At 44.2% G+C, this 15112-nt stretch overlaps 1 protein-coding gene across 1 annotated transcript in view; it reads right to left on the bottom strand.

Annotated features, from left to right (window-relative positions):
* Window positions 1-774: 774 nt before the first annotated feature.
* Window positions 775-15112, bottom strand: part of hs6st1a (heparan sulfate 6-O-sulfotransferase 1a) — a 55363-nt gene continuing 41025 nt past the window's right edge. The window contains exons 2-4 of the mRNA XM_035611401.2: window positions 8614-8836; window positions 6496-6744; window positions 775-4550 (exon numbers count right to left, since the gene is read on the bottom strand). Of these exons, the coding sequence (XP_035467294.1) occupies window positions 4233-4550; window positions 6496-6744; window positions 8614-8836 (790 nt within the window). The 3' untranslated portion in view covers window positions 775-4232. The remainder of the gene's footprint in view (window positions 4551-6495; window positions 6745-8613; window positions 8837-15112) is intronic.

Below are 15112 nucleotides of genomic sequence, written 5' to 3'. Positions count from 1 at the left end.
CCATATTGCAGCTGCCACCCTTTATTCCCTCTCACTCACTCTCTGTTCATATATCACGCAAAAAAAACATCCTCTCTTTCCGCCGGTCTTACATAAACACCCTCTCTGATTCCCCATTCCCTTTTACACTCTTGCTCTTGTTGCGCTCTGATCGCCCTCCAGCCATTTGCCTCGGGTCGTCGCCATCCGGGCAAATTATTTTCTGCTCCGCTCTGGTGTCATAGTTGAAGCTCAACGGACTGTTGATTGGACGGGGCGAGGGCCTGCACTCTGCTCCATCTCCTTTCCCTGGCTCAGCCAAGGACAGGGGGAATGATATTTATACCAACCCCCTATTTTTGCCAAACGGCCACCTCCCACAGCAGAGGAAGACACGTATTTTTTTGTGTGCAAATACGTGTGTTGGACAGGTCCAGGGTGTTTGCAGATTGAATTAGGCCGTAGATCACCGTCGACAGGGCTGAGGCAATCATTAGAAGGGGGGAACAGGCTGCTTTATGGGGGTCAGAGTCCTGCGGTTAGTGTGGGCGAGTGGTAGAAATGTCCTCTAGTCATAGATTGGCCTGTGGATGGTGCAGTGTGGTGAAGTGTAGAAACCTGGAGGGCAAAGCTGTCAGAAATAATATCACTAAATGAGCGAGTCCTAAATGAACTGGCTGCATTTCAAGTTCAGTACCTTAGATGTAATATGGATCTAAAAAAAGAGATAATAAGAGTTACGGAGCGGTAAACATTATAAATGATATCCAGTGACGACCACAACACAGTCAGGGCTGTAAAAATGAAATATTTTAATTGGTGGCTTGATGATTCATTTTTGCAATCATGAGAAACAAACCCAGAATTATGCATACAGAAAGAGCCAGAGACAGACTGCACACCAATCCAAAAGAAACAAAACAAAACAAGTCTATCACACCCTCTTTAACACTTTATAAAAAAATAAAATAAAAAGATGACGATGCTTGTGACACCTGGGTTGCTTCATGGTCACGAAGGAAACGCTGTTAAGACATCAGATATATATATTGATGAGACATAAAATATTTTGAGTATAGCTTTACAGCATCAATTTCTGGAATAATCTCAGCAAAATGAGTTTTTTTTCCTTTCACACACTGTTCAGGTATCTTTGAGGACTGCTTCAAAAGCCGACGGTCACTCGAAACTGGAGCGCTGAAAACAAAAACACTCTCAAAATAAAGAATCAGTTTTTGTTTTCTGTGGTTAGTCACTAATGAAAAGTCAGATATTGCTTTGGAGCTCGAACGTGGTCTAATACAAGTCCGACAAGCTTTTGGGCAAAGTGCCCGGAGCTGCGGTGTTTTCAAGTCTCCAGTTTCAAGACTATGATGAAGGGGAAGTTTGGGTGAAAAAAATAAAGGGGCATCTCTCTCTCTCTCTCCATATCCATTTTCTTCATCCCTATTGCATTGCTTTGAAGGTTACACAAGAAAAGCAGAATATTGACTCTGGATGTGTCCCAATACCTTTCATCATCCCCTCCTTTATTCTTCTCTTCCCTTCATAAATCATCCCTATTTTTAAAAGAGTAGATAAAAAAGAGAGCATCCAGGGTGATTAGCTGAAATGAAACGAGAGCGATGGTGGGCTGTTAAACTGCTGTCCTCCCTTTTTATTTAAAAAAACAAAACAAAAAAAACTTGTTAACAACAGGATGCAACATGTTGTTTATGGCGATACAAGGGAAGCAGTTTGCCTGCATGCATCCGCCAATTGCCTCATGAAGGACAATAAATCTGGACAATTCAGTTTGATTCAATTGCTCTGTGACATATCCTTTTCCTTTTCACACTTTGAAAAACTATTCTCCACCTTCCCCTTTGGTTTGTCTCCTTTTATTGCTCAGATTATTTGTTTGTTGATAGGGGGGGGGGGGGGGGGGAATCAGAAAGCAGCATTGAATCTAACCAGGTATGGATTTTAGTATTTTCAAGCAGCTTTAGTTAGAGATTAATCTGTATTCACCTTTTGTTAGCGGCGGCAGCTGAAGGAGAAACCGCAGAGATCCTCCTGAATGCAACAAGATGTTAACAAGCTTGTTTCTGTAGAGAAGTGTTGCCACTCTGCTGGTCCTGCTGATGATGACCACACAGTCCACTCACAGATAAGGCGCGGTGTTCACAGAGTGTCTGTTCCCTAACAAACCATCTTTGGCCAAGTGAGGACAATGGATTGCAGACAAACAGTCAAAGTTTCATTTTCGCTGTCTCACGAAATTATTATTAATTTTAGAATCTGTGTGTGGATAGTTTGATTTCCTAACCGGAATATCGCGACCCAACCCTGCTTGTACATTCTGCTGCATAGAGTAAAAAGACGTGTAACGTAATTTGTTTTAATGTCGGTTAAGATTTTAGGTATTAATAGTAAAAAAAAAGATTAAATTGGTTACCAAGTCATGGGGAGGAGACAAGAGAAGGGGGAGGGGGGAGAAAATGGTTAGGGAAAGGGCAGAGGGGAGTATAACTGGCTTGGCCGCCAGAGGGACTTTGTTGCCTCCACCACCATGAAATGGCAAGATAATTGGTCATGAATCCAGTCATTCACAAAACTCATTAGACATCCTCTCTCAGTCAGGCACACTATTTACAAAGGCATACACATACGCCAATCGAAGGCATACTGTACATACTATTTACACACACACACGCACGCACGCACGCGGATCACACACACTCACAAGTAGTCAGAGAATTTACTGTAGTATAATGCAGATACAATAACCTGTCAATAATTATGTTGACTATGATCCCAGTACAAAGAGGCACTGCTACCTCGCCCCGTCTGTTCCTCAGGGGAAAGCCAGATGAAATACCGGACACGCTGATGAACTACAGGTCACCAGCGCCGTGTGCGCCCGTTCAGCAGGTGGGACGGAGGCTTGTTTGACACTGCCGCTTTAACAACGCAGGGAAAGAAAAAAAAAAAAAGAAACTGAAAATGCCACCCACTACATTAAGGGCTCACATTGCCATGGTGACCAGTAGTTCCACAAGTCCCATCTCGAGCATTTGTCTGAGTCAAGGCTTCCAAAGCGCTCGCCGCTCACACAGCACGGTTCCTGGCAACAACCTGCAGCCGACCGTCTCCTCTCCCTCCTCTCGCTCCCTTTGATTCCTTCGCACCTACAGTATATGTGAGATTGGGGTCTGTAATTGGCTGTCAATCTCCACAGGACTGAGACGCGGTGGGAAAAAAAAGGGAGAGAAGAGGTGAAATAATGAACTTGTTAAGCGACAGGAGCTTCGGGAGCCTTTAAACAGAGAAACAGGACACTTTTGTTGTCTTTTTGCCCCCAAGATACAAGGCTTCAGTAATGGCTATGGTCCATTGTACGTCAATCCAATCCACTATCTTTGACTTATATAAAACAAAACAAAAACAAAAATAAAGGAATCACTTTTCTTTAGGCAGCAATATTGGTCTCAGTGTTATTACAATTCTGCTTTAAAAAAAGCAAAAAACACAAAAGGAAAATACAAATGAAATCATCCTAAATGAGAATGAGTCACTATTTCATGAGCAAAGTGTGTTCATGGGTGAAATGGCTGATTTTTTTCTTCTTTTTAAGCAGAAAGCTTTATTACACAACTCAGTCCAACTTCTTTCTTTGCGGTACAGTCTCTCACGTATTCCCACCATTTTTCTTTGTTCAGCTCAGCTGATTTCGCACACTTTCATATTCTCTCCCACTGTCTTTTGAAATCGGAGCAACCAGGAAGTGGACTGGTCCTTAGCGAGGGTTAGCGGGAATTCACAGACTTGATTTTTATTTTTCTCATGCTCCATATCAGGCCACAGAGAACGAGAGGAGCACAGCTGGACGAGGGGGAGGAGGAGGAGGGATGGATGAGATACTCAGTTGTCAGCAACTCGTGAATATATCTCTCCTCTGCTCAGTCAGTAATGATGACGAGCGAGACAGAGAAACTCAGACGGGGGGGGTAAAGGGTAAGCGGGTGCTAATAACAACTGGGAAAACCTCACTAACATGAGCTGATGCAATCGACCAAGCCCTGGTCTCCGTAGCAACCGCTTGGACTCTCATTCCTGCGGCCCAACTCTCTGGTTAAGTCTTTGTCATTCATTGGGCTCTTTGATGCAGGTGCCACTTTCTGTGTTTGTCAGTGAGTGTGTGTTTGTGTACATATATGTGTATGCATTTCACATTAGATATGCGTGTCTGTGTGTTTGTTCTCATTCTGCTGCTACCAGCGGTTGATGATCTGGTTCATGTAGTCCTCAGTGGGGAGCCTGCTGCCCGCCTCCTCCGTTCTCCCCCCCTCCTCGCCCTCCTCCCGCTCCCCTTCGCCGTCCTCCAGCATCGACACGGCGCTCTGCCGGCTGTGGGAGGGCCACAGGCTGACGCCCAGACCCAGGCCCTGGTGGCTCTGCTGCAAGTGGTGCTTGATGCGCTGCTGCCGCCTCTCCTGCTGCCTGGTGTACTGGTAGCGCTGCTGGAACAGGTCCCTGGCGTAGTCGTAGAGCTCCATGTCCAGCTCGTTCAACTCCTCTATGCGCTGGACCTAGTGAGGAGAAGAAGCAGATGTGATATTGTAAATGTTTTTGTAATCAAGATTAAGAGATAAGAAGAATAGAGAAGACCAGATGGAAGATGGGAACAAATAGTGAACCAGAGAAGAGGGGGGGGGGGGGGTATTTTTCAACCAAGTCATTTCAGGATCAATGGAACCAAAGGAACCACATGTCTTGTTTGTGTATCGTGAATCCACCAAATTCTGAATCACCCTGAAGATTAGACAGTTGATGGATTATTGGGTTCATCCGCTTTGTTCTCCCATCGAAATTACCTGGCTCTCCCATTTTATCCATCTCTTTTTCAAAAAGAGAGTTCCCCTAACCCATTCACAGCAAAGTCATACCAGAGCTTTTACTGACAAACTGACCAATCAACAGCCCAGATGGTTAATCAAGCACCGGACAGGGACTCTTTTTTTTTCTCATGTGGAACTAACCAGGGACTAAAAGCTGTTTTTAACCAAAACGTTCCTGGATCTGAACTTAATTCAGGAAACTAAACAAAGAACTAAAAGCCCCTTTTTGCTCTGTTTGCATTTCCATCACATCTGGGTAACAGAAAAAAACCCCATTAAGAGTCATGCTCATTTGAATAAGTTGTTGCCACAACTGTGTTTGATCCACCACTGACAATCGGCAGTGTAAAATCCACCCCTTCTTAAAACATCTGAAACTGTTATTCCCAGAGCAGGAACTATTGTTAAGTTCCTCGGAAGGTTCTTGGTCCTTCTAGATAAGTTCCTGTTGTGGAAGACAGCCCATTACATGACATTTGTACAAATGTTTTAAAAGGGTTTCTACAGAGAGAGGGACGTGAAAGAGAGATGTTGGCAATATGTGGGAGAAAGACAAATGAAACGTGTTTGATGTTCGCTCGGGCAACGCAGCTGGCTTCATCGGTCCGTCTCATCTGCCGCGTGTGACTACAACATGGAGGGGGGGAAATATGTTTAATTAACAGAATCCCTTTGAAATCTGCGACGGAGTGCCGAATGTCATTTGTGAGCAATGTGTGCGACGACACGGGGACGCCAAGCGCCGCATTGATGTTAGGAAATTAGAGATGTTTGATCTGCAGCATGGGGGGACACGCCAGCACAAAGACAAGAAGACAGAGCCGAGCTGACAGTGAATATTCTCCCCATCACCTGCTGATGTAATTTATTTGCCTTTAAAAAAAAAAATAATTGAATCAACTTATCAAACAGGTATGTCATTTGAGAGTCAATTGAAGAAACTCATTTTTATTGAAAATGCCACACACAGGTCACCCTGTCGACCACATGATGCTTTCTCTTTTTTGTGATAATAACCATTGGTCCACCTTCTCACAGCCTCTGTCAGCTTGGTCATACTTTATTTTGTCTCCTCCCTTCTGGTTTTTTGATGTATAAATTACCCGTCTGCTTTTTACTGGAAGAATTTTTTTTCTTCTTCTTTTGGTGGGAAGCGAGCCTAAGAACTCCCACATTGGACTAAAATGTGAAGAAAATGTTTGAAGATGCTTTTTTTTTTATGGCGACAGTCATCCCAACTCATTTCACAGCAGTATAAAACCACTGCGCTTTTTCAGTCTTGATGTTTTCTATTTTTTTTTCCTTCTATTTAATACCTGTTTTTGATTTTTTTTTCTAACTTTATTCTTATTTATCTACAAATTATTTAATCATAACAGGACTAGTGTAATATAATTATACATTTACTTGTTAAGTCTTAAGAAAGAGACATATAGATACAATAACTTTGAGAACATCACCGACATGTTCCAGACTCCAACTACATTTGAATCTGCAACAACTACCGCCAATCAGAGCACAGGAATGGGTGAAACTGCAAATTGTGCACCGAGATATGCGGATGTGTACTGGAATCTGCAAATCATCTGTTTTTGTTGTTTTTCGAGACCAGACACACTGTGCAAGCTGAACTAACCGTGGTATTATCCAGGTCCACCCCAGCCGCCCGGGTGCTGTTGTATTGCATGAAGGGCCTGATGAAGCGCAACCTGAAGGTTCGCTCAAACAGGAACTGGGTTTTCCTCTGGTACTCTGTCAGACCAAAGAAGGCCATGTCTCGCAGGTTCTTCTTGGCCGACTCCAGGAGAAGCTGGGCCCTCTTCTTCTCTGGGACAGTGGACATGTTGTAGCAGCCGACGAGGCTCAGGTCTGCCAGCATGCGAACCTGCAGGCGGGGGAGAAGGAGGGGGGAAGGTTAGAGAAACCAGTGGATGTTTGTGTTAAAGAATCCATCCTTCAAATCAAGGAACCTGTTTTTAAACCCTAGTGGCAGAAACAGATGATAAAGCGAAAAAAAAAAAAAAAAAAACACTGGGAAAGAAATACTCTTCATGATACTTAGGTGTCACAGTGATTTCCAGCTCGTTTTTATCAAATTCTGTGCACATTTTTAAGGCGTTTCTATTTACTGTCATGAATGGCAAAAGTATATTACCTTATTCATATCACATTCAAAAGATGGACGCAAGAAATGTTTGGCATCTTTGTTTGAAATACGATTGAAGCCGCTGACGGCTTGTCAAAATAGTTGCAGATTAATTTTCTCATTACAGCTCTACAGCTAAGTTAATAAATACAAAAAATGTGATGTGAAAATACTGGTTCTCCCTTCTTTAACGAACTGAAGACAACCTTATTTAGGTTTAACTAATAAAACCTTTTTATCATGCCACATGAAAATAGACTATAGAATATAGCTCAGTTAACCAGACTAACAGCACTGACAAAAATTACAGAAAAAGAAAGAAAAGAAGACAATTTTTGGTTTGAGTTCAAGGACTGTTAATTATTAAAAACATTTGCCTTTTTGTTTTATCTTATTTTATGGAATAAATGATTAATAACTTCTTCAAAAAACGGAAAATAAAAAGTGTTAAAAGATTTAATTGATTAAAAAAACAACCATTAGTTGTGATTTTGTGCTTAAACCTTAATATATTTCTCAATTCCCTTCACTTCAGTAACCACCAACTTCCTTGATCACCTGTTGCAGAACTTGATTCGGTCGCATAAAGAGGAAATCACTACGCAACTGAGTGTGTTACAGCACAGGAACAGGTGTCAAACACTGATTTACACTCACAAGAGAACACTGTGTGAAGAAGCCTCAGCCTCTTGGTCCACTAGAATGCCTCGTGTGTGTGTGTGTGTGTGTGTGTGTGCGTTTTTGTGCGAGTGTGTCACATATTAATAAGTCAGGGCACCCTGAGTAATAACAGCCCCGGGCTCATATGAGATAAGCTGGCCAACACGTTTAGGTGGGAGACGGAGATAGCATGAGAAAAGAAGGTGTGAATCCGAGGTGTTTATGGCCAGCAGGAGAAGAGTGTGTGTAGGTATACGTGTGTGTGTGTGTGTGTGCGTGTGTGCAACTCATCTTATACCTTTCACATCTTGCAATGTCTGAAGTGAATAAATCTAATAAAAAACGATTCAAATTTCTTCTTTGACCCTTTTTTTTTTGGGTGAAAAAATCAATATCTGTTCCTCCGCTTTATAATCTGAAATAAATGCGTTATGAGTGTGTGGCTTTCCCCATTTTTATTATTATTATTCTTTTTAGAGAAATCCATATCTAACCTTTTGTGTTTTTGGTTTCTCATGAGAAAAAAATTGACCAAACAATCTCGCCTAGTTTTTCGGCAGAGAGGAATTCCCTGCATTGGTGTTTTCCAGTAGACTGGATTAATTGGATTAATGGCACTGGCAGACAATAATCAGGACTATAATCTTATTAGGGGAACAAAACTAAGCAGTCCGCCAGACAGGAGAGACGCCATGTCATGTCATGTCAGGGGCAGAGATGCAGGTTTGCTGGGTGGGAGTGATAAGTGGCAGTGTCAAGACCGATGTCATCTGCCTTTTCCGTGTTTACGGTAAATATGACTCTTTGCATAAATGAACAAAAGATGCCTGTTGAGCAAACATGAATGGTTGACACTGGTTGGACTCGTATTTACACCGGCTTCAGCTCAGGGTAAAAATATATTCCATCTTTCTGGAGCTTCTAGTCTGTATAGACTTTTCTCCCTACCTGTCTGTTGTTGGCCAGGTTGTAGGGACAGTCCATGAACTGCTGCAGGGTGCACCCCGACCAGTCGGAGCCCTCGTAGCAGGAGGGCAGCTCCTCGGGCGTCGGGGTCCGTCCATCGCACATGTGGAGGGAGGTTTTCCACGTGGCTCCCCGCTGCACATGCCTCCACTCGCTGAGATATCGGGACACGGGGTCGCGCAGCAGGGTGATGTAGTAGAACTTCCTGTTGGAGGAAGGCAAGAGAAGACAAAGATTTATTAACAAATGATTCCCTTAGGTACCACCAAAAAAATGTCTTCGATTTAGGCTCGGTCGATCGATGGCGTGAAAACACTGCGTTCAGGAGACAGAAAAACAAAACCTATGAAAACAAGTTCATGTATTAGTGTTTCGCCTGAAAAATGAATTTTATTGACTTTTTTTCTTTCTACTTTGTTTTCCGTCTGGGAGTAATATCTTCACTGTTCAGAAGTGAAACAATTCAAAGGAGAGAAGCAGAAAAAAAGATCATCCTTTAAAAACGAAAAGCACTGCATCAGATGTAATTCGCCAATTATCCATGTGGTGGCACTGTGTACAACACTTTTCTGCAGATGTTGGCTCTACGTCCTTTTAAATCATCAGTCGGAGGAAGAAGGTGACAGACTGAGGTTGTTGTCATCCCTAATAGCATATTATTTGCATTTAACTGGAGGCAGCACCGTGATGCACAAAGGAAGAACCGGGCAGCAGATAAGAAGTGAAACTACAAATGAGCGTGGCGAGGCACAGAGCTGATTTTGTCAGGCAGGGGATCAGGTCAGTGTTCAGCAGGAAAAGAAACTGCTGGCACAAGCACATCTCACTCTGCAACACACACACAACACACCATGCTGCAAACATCCTTATGTCTCAAACTCTGGCGCACACACACACACACACACACACACACACACACAAACACACACACACAGTCACATCCTTCCTCTTTCCTCACACTCGCACAAAGTATTAGGTCTGCTTCCAAGAGATGACTCATCCCGCATCTGAGATTTGGATGGGACTGTTTCTGTGATGTGCGTGTGTCACTCTCTGTGCGTGTGTGTGTGTGTAATGTAATGGTGCATAGCACAGTTCAATGTCTCTCCAGAGGGGACACTCCCACCAGAGCAGAAACCTTTCCAGGCCTTCACACTCCAGCTAATTACTGCAGTCTAATCAATCAACACATCCTCATTAACCACACACACACACACACACACACACGGACACATGTAACCTGTGTGCGTGTGTGGCTATGTGCCTGCAGTGTGTCTGGGAGCGACGGTATGGATATGTCTGGTCAACAGACATGCCGCCGGTCGAAAAAACACACACACAGGCACAAACGCTGCTCCTCTCTTGGGCTTGCATCACGTCAGAGGAATGTTTGCAGTGAGAAATTTTGTGTGCTGACAGGACTCCACGAAATTGCCTGGTTCAAGCAAGTTGCGTCACACACACACACACACACACACACACACACACACACACACACACACACACAGACACACACACACACACACACACACACACACACACACACACACACACACACACACACACACACACAAGCACACACACACACACACACACACACACACAAGCACACACACACACACACACACACACACACACTCTCTCTCTCTCTCTCTGCTGCCATTGCTAAACCTTTGGTTTCACACTACAAAGCTCACCCCAGGAGAGAGGAGGGGTTGCTGTGTGGACACAAAGCCTCAAGTGTCGCACAAACAGTAGCAGTGTCTAGATATTAAAAAGAAGTGACTAACCCCCCCCCCTGAAATCCAGTGGCACCAGGGAGATCCTGCACAATAAAACAACTGAAATGCTAAATCTAGCAACAGCTGATGCATAACAAAACCAAACCCTACATCCAGCAGCAACTGAATGAAACAACACAAAAACAAAATTTCACCTGGGAGATCCCTGCACAAACTAAATGCAACCACACCCTGAATTTCATCTGCAGCGCAGAGCGATCCCTATAAATGAAACAAATCTAGTAGCAGCAGGGGGATCATGGACAATGAGACGACTAAACCCAGAGGCAGCTGGGAGATCCCAGGCAACCGACCAAACAGACCCTCAATCCGAGGACAGCGGGGGGATCACGGGCCATAGAAACAAGTATCTAAACTCTAAATCCCATCAACATAAACCGAAAGCGCGTCCCCGCGCCGATCTAATCAAAAGCAGGAGGAGCGGAGAGGCACAGTCACACTGGAGCCTGCAGGAGAGCGGGGTAACATTATGGAGATTCCTATGATGACATTATCAGGATTCCTAACACTCCCCAGAGTACAGTGTTTGTGTGTGTGTGTGTGTGTGTGTGTGTGTGTGTGTGTCGGCCGGCTGTGTGTGTGCTTCAGAGTAAGACTACGCCTATTAAATCAGTGATGACATTTTCCCCCTCTTGGCTTCCATTCCACAGAAAAGGACCACGGTGCTGTTTGGCCCTCGCAACCGAGACGGGAAGAGAGAACGAGGGAAAACGGAGAGAGGGAAAGAAAGACAGACAGACAGAGAGAGAGAGAGAGAGAGAGGAAGGGGCGGAAGAGAATTTCAATTAGTTTTCTAATACTGTGAAAGCAGTGAGGGCCCTGAGCCCAAGTGATTTATCAAAGTTATGGCTCCCGCTATAATGAAGGCTCAGGCATATTACCAGGCAAAAAATAAATAAATAACATGCGCGCAAACACACACACACACACAGGATGCAACACACAAACAGTAATCCAAACACGGGCATACATTTCAGACGCAAACGAATGATCTTAAACGGCGCTGCCTGCTTGTCGTGTCTGCTGGGTCAGGCCGACTGCAAAGGCTGGTGCCGCAGAGACTTTCTCGCCTCAGAGCCTAATGATGTCTGGCCGTGTTCTCCAATCCCTTGGTAATGATGTTTCAACACACACACACACACACACACACACACACACACACACACACACACACACACACACACACACACACACACACACACACACACACACACACACACACACACACACACACACACACACACACACACACACAGTACTACACTATCTCGTGCACATGTACACACTCGCCACCTCCGATGTGTCAGCGCGCTACAGCAGATTCCTTTTTTTTTGTTTTATGCAGGTGATATTGCTCATAGTTGAAACACGGTCGTCAAACTGACTTCAAAGCTAATACGCAGTCTCTCACAGTCGAGATTTTCCAGCTCAGCATCCTCCGTCTGAGCGCAGTCGGGCAGCGGCAGGTTGATGGGCCGCCACGTTGCGGGCGCGATACATTTCCCCCCCCCCAAAATATCTGCCACAGATGGAAGGATACAGCCTCAACACCCTCGCAAAAAAAAAAAACAGAAACAAAAAACTCTGGAAACCACATTCATCAGGTATCAAACATGTTGACCAATCAGCGAGTGCTTGTTCGTCTTATTGACTCATCCCATCGGGCGGGCGGAGAGCAGAGAAGGCTGATAAAAAAAGCCATCGCTTGGCAGGGAGAGGTGTGATGGAGCTTTTTGTCGGCACCACTGTGGGATCCGGACTGAACAAGGGACAGTTTTGTCTTTTCTCTCTCTCTCTCTCTCTCTGCGTTTTGTCCTGATCACTATAACTCAATCCAAAATCTGAGTCTGTAGGTGCAGGGCGATGTGTATGAGCGGTCGCCTGGCTCAGTAAAAGGGAACAGGAAATAAAAAGGAAGACAAACACAGATCCATTCCCCTGTCCTTTTCTACCATCTCTACCATCGCACAGCTGTGCATTGACATGCGCGTGAGAAGTCGGTACGTGAGAGTGAGACACTTTTTCCACCGTTGCCAAGACTGTGGAATTATCCGAGGAAACGCTGACTAAAATGCTTCACCATTTTTTTGGGGGGGGGGGGCGGGGGGGGGGGGTTGACGCTGGCCATAAACCCAACAGAGTCGGATCCAACAGCAGCCACGCCGGTCCAACATCTAGCGTGTGAGGGAGTCAACGTGACGACGTGTGTGCTTGCCGAGCGTTATCAAGAGGAAACACACAGCGCCTGGGCCTGTTATGTCTCCGAGAGCCCAGGGAAAATAAGCCCTTTGCCTGTTTCCTCTGGGTCACAAATCTCCACTTCTAGAACCTTCCACCTTCCCCGTTTAACCTCTTCTCCCTTTGTGTTTAAATCTTTGGCTTTGTGTCGGCCGTCTCCTTCTTTCAGACCATCTCTTATTCTTATTCTCCCCCCCCCTGCAGTTGTGCCTGATTACAGTGCGTCCTTGTTTCGTTAAAACACTCAAACCAGGACCCTTGTGCAATGTCCCGAGAGGTGCAGCAGTTAACTGTGAGCCAATGCAAGGTTAGAAAAAGAGAGAATTATTAATTAGGGATAGGTTTGAATTTCTCGTGTGTCCGTGGCCATTTTTAGTTAAGGTTTCATAACAATTGCTTTGTTCCCTTTAAGGAGCACGGATGGTTTGTGGCTTCGACACACGAGACCAACAACGTCATTATTTTTTTTCAAGAGAGCGTTAAAAAAGTTAAGGGGCCCTGTTTAAATATGAGGTTATGGCTCACAGAATGATTTACAAATGAACGCGGCGCGCACGTCTGAACACCCAGACGCACAAACACAGTGACGCCAACAGCATCCCACTGCTCAGAGCCGCCATGATTTATTAATAGTCCACGGATGTTTGTTGAAACCAGATCCACTCAATAACACGGCTCTTTCCCACCTCTAAAAATGGACCTGAATTCAAACAACCTAAGGGTTAAAAGAAAAGAAAAAAAGATCACATCACGGAGGAAGTAAAGAGACATGGTTTGTGACTGAAGAAGCGCGGTGTTTGTGGCTGCTCACACGAATTTAAACTCACAGACGGATAGAAAAGTGTGTGAGGATTAAACCACTTTTTTGCAAAAACAGATTACTGAATCAAACTCAAAGCAAAGACAGAAAAAAACCTCAATTAATGGTTAGTGGCAGGATATCTGTGTGTTTCTTGGCTCAGGTTTACAAAAAGAAATCACTGCTGGACGCTGCGCTTTGCCAACCAATCCATGACCTGTGAGATATATATATATATATATATATTCTATATCATCTTGTTGCAACTGAATTAACACCAGCAGCTGTTTATGTCTATTCTTGTTGTTCGCAATTCACATTTCACTTTACAAATACAATACTTACTTTACAAATTTGCTAAAACAATTGCCAAAACTACAATCAAAAGATCACGCTAAAATAGAAAAAACAGCACAGCCGGGAATCAGCCCTCTACATATTTATTTTAAACTCAACAATAGTTGGGATAAAAGCGAGATTAACTACAAAGCTCTGCACTCTATCAGTCTCTTTCACACGGTCATGACATAGTAAAACAGTCCTTGGTGCAACGGTTGCCACGGTTACCACTGTTTGGGCAAACACCCATTATATAACTTGACCACCTGTCAAACCATCTATTTATGTATATATATATATATATATATATATATATATATATATATATATATATATATATATAGACATAGAACCTATTTGTGCCACTTTTTGAGGATTTGGTGTCAAAGCGAATGTTTGGCTGAACATTAATGAGGCAAACTGCAAACTTTTTGCCGATGAAGACGGTAACACTTCTAGGGTGAAGATGCTGGCAGCTAAATATAATGTTAGAGTAAGCGCTCCACAGTAAAATATCCCGTGTTATGGATAAAACCGGCGTTGTCACAAGTTTATTAAAGTTTTCCACACTGTGGCATCCCTACTTGGTACATAAAATTGCTTTATTTATCACTATATGCCAGGTATCGGGTGAGTGTCCAGTTCTCAAAGGGGAAGAACCTCCCGTGCTTGTGTGAGTAAGATGAGGTAAAAGAAAGTTGAGAGCAGAGTTCCTGCGGCTGTTTTCTTCATATCTAGTTCTATTTTTCTCGAATAATGTGACATGAAGTGAAAATAAAGAACTAACACAAAAACAGAATCGATAAAGGGAACTGCAATGAGAGTTGATCAACTCTAACCAAAGACCCAACCCTGTCCTGGGTGTACACAACATCTTTGTGTGTGTGTGTGTGCCTGTTGCAGGGAAAGCCCTGGATGCCTTGGCCCGTGTGCCTCCACTCCCCCTCTTACTTTCAGAGGAATGGTCCCGAGGAATGCGCTGGCTGTAAATGCAGATGATATCAGCCATGTCAGCGAGCGAGTGAGTGAGTGAGTGAGTGTGTGTGTGTTTATAGAAGGGAGAGTGAGGAGGTACAACACGTCAGGACTTGAATCTCAACCGACTTCCACAGAGTCATTCCTGTTCCCTGCTTGCCGTAACACTGTTTGGACACTCGATGGCCGTACACACTCCGCCCTCGAACAGTTAGTCGTCAGGTTGGAGATGTATCTGCCGCATGCATCTGGCAATCAACAATCAGACCTGGTCGGGCGCTGACAGGCCTCGGGCTTCAGACAACCCGACCAGACTGTAAATCAAAGC

Source organism: Scophthalmus maximus, chromosome 15 (genome assembly GCF_022379125.1).
Source record: "Scophthalmus maximus strain ysfricsl-2021 chromosome 15, ASM2237912v1, whole genome shotgun sequence".
NCBI lineage: Eukaryota > Metazoa > Chordata > Actinopteri > Pleuronectiformes > Scophthalmidae > Scophthalmus > Scophthalmus maximus.
Note: the sequence above shows the minus strand (reverse complement) of the source record. Positions and strands in the feature narration are given on the sequence as shown.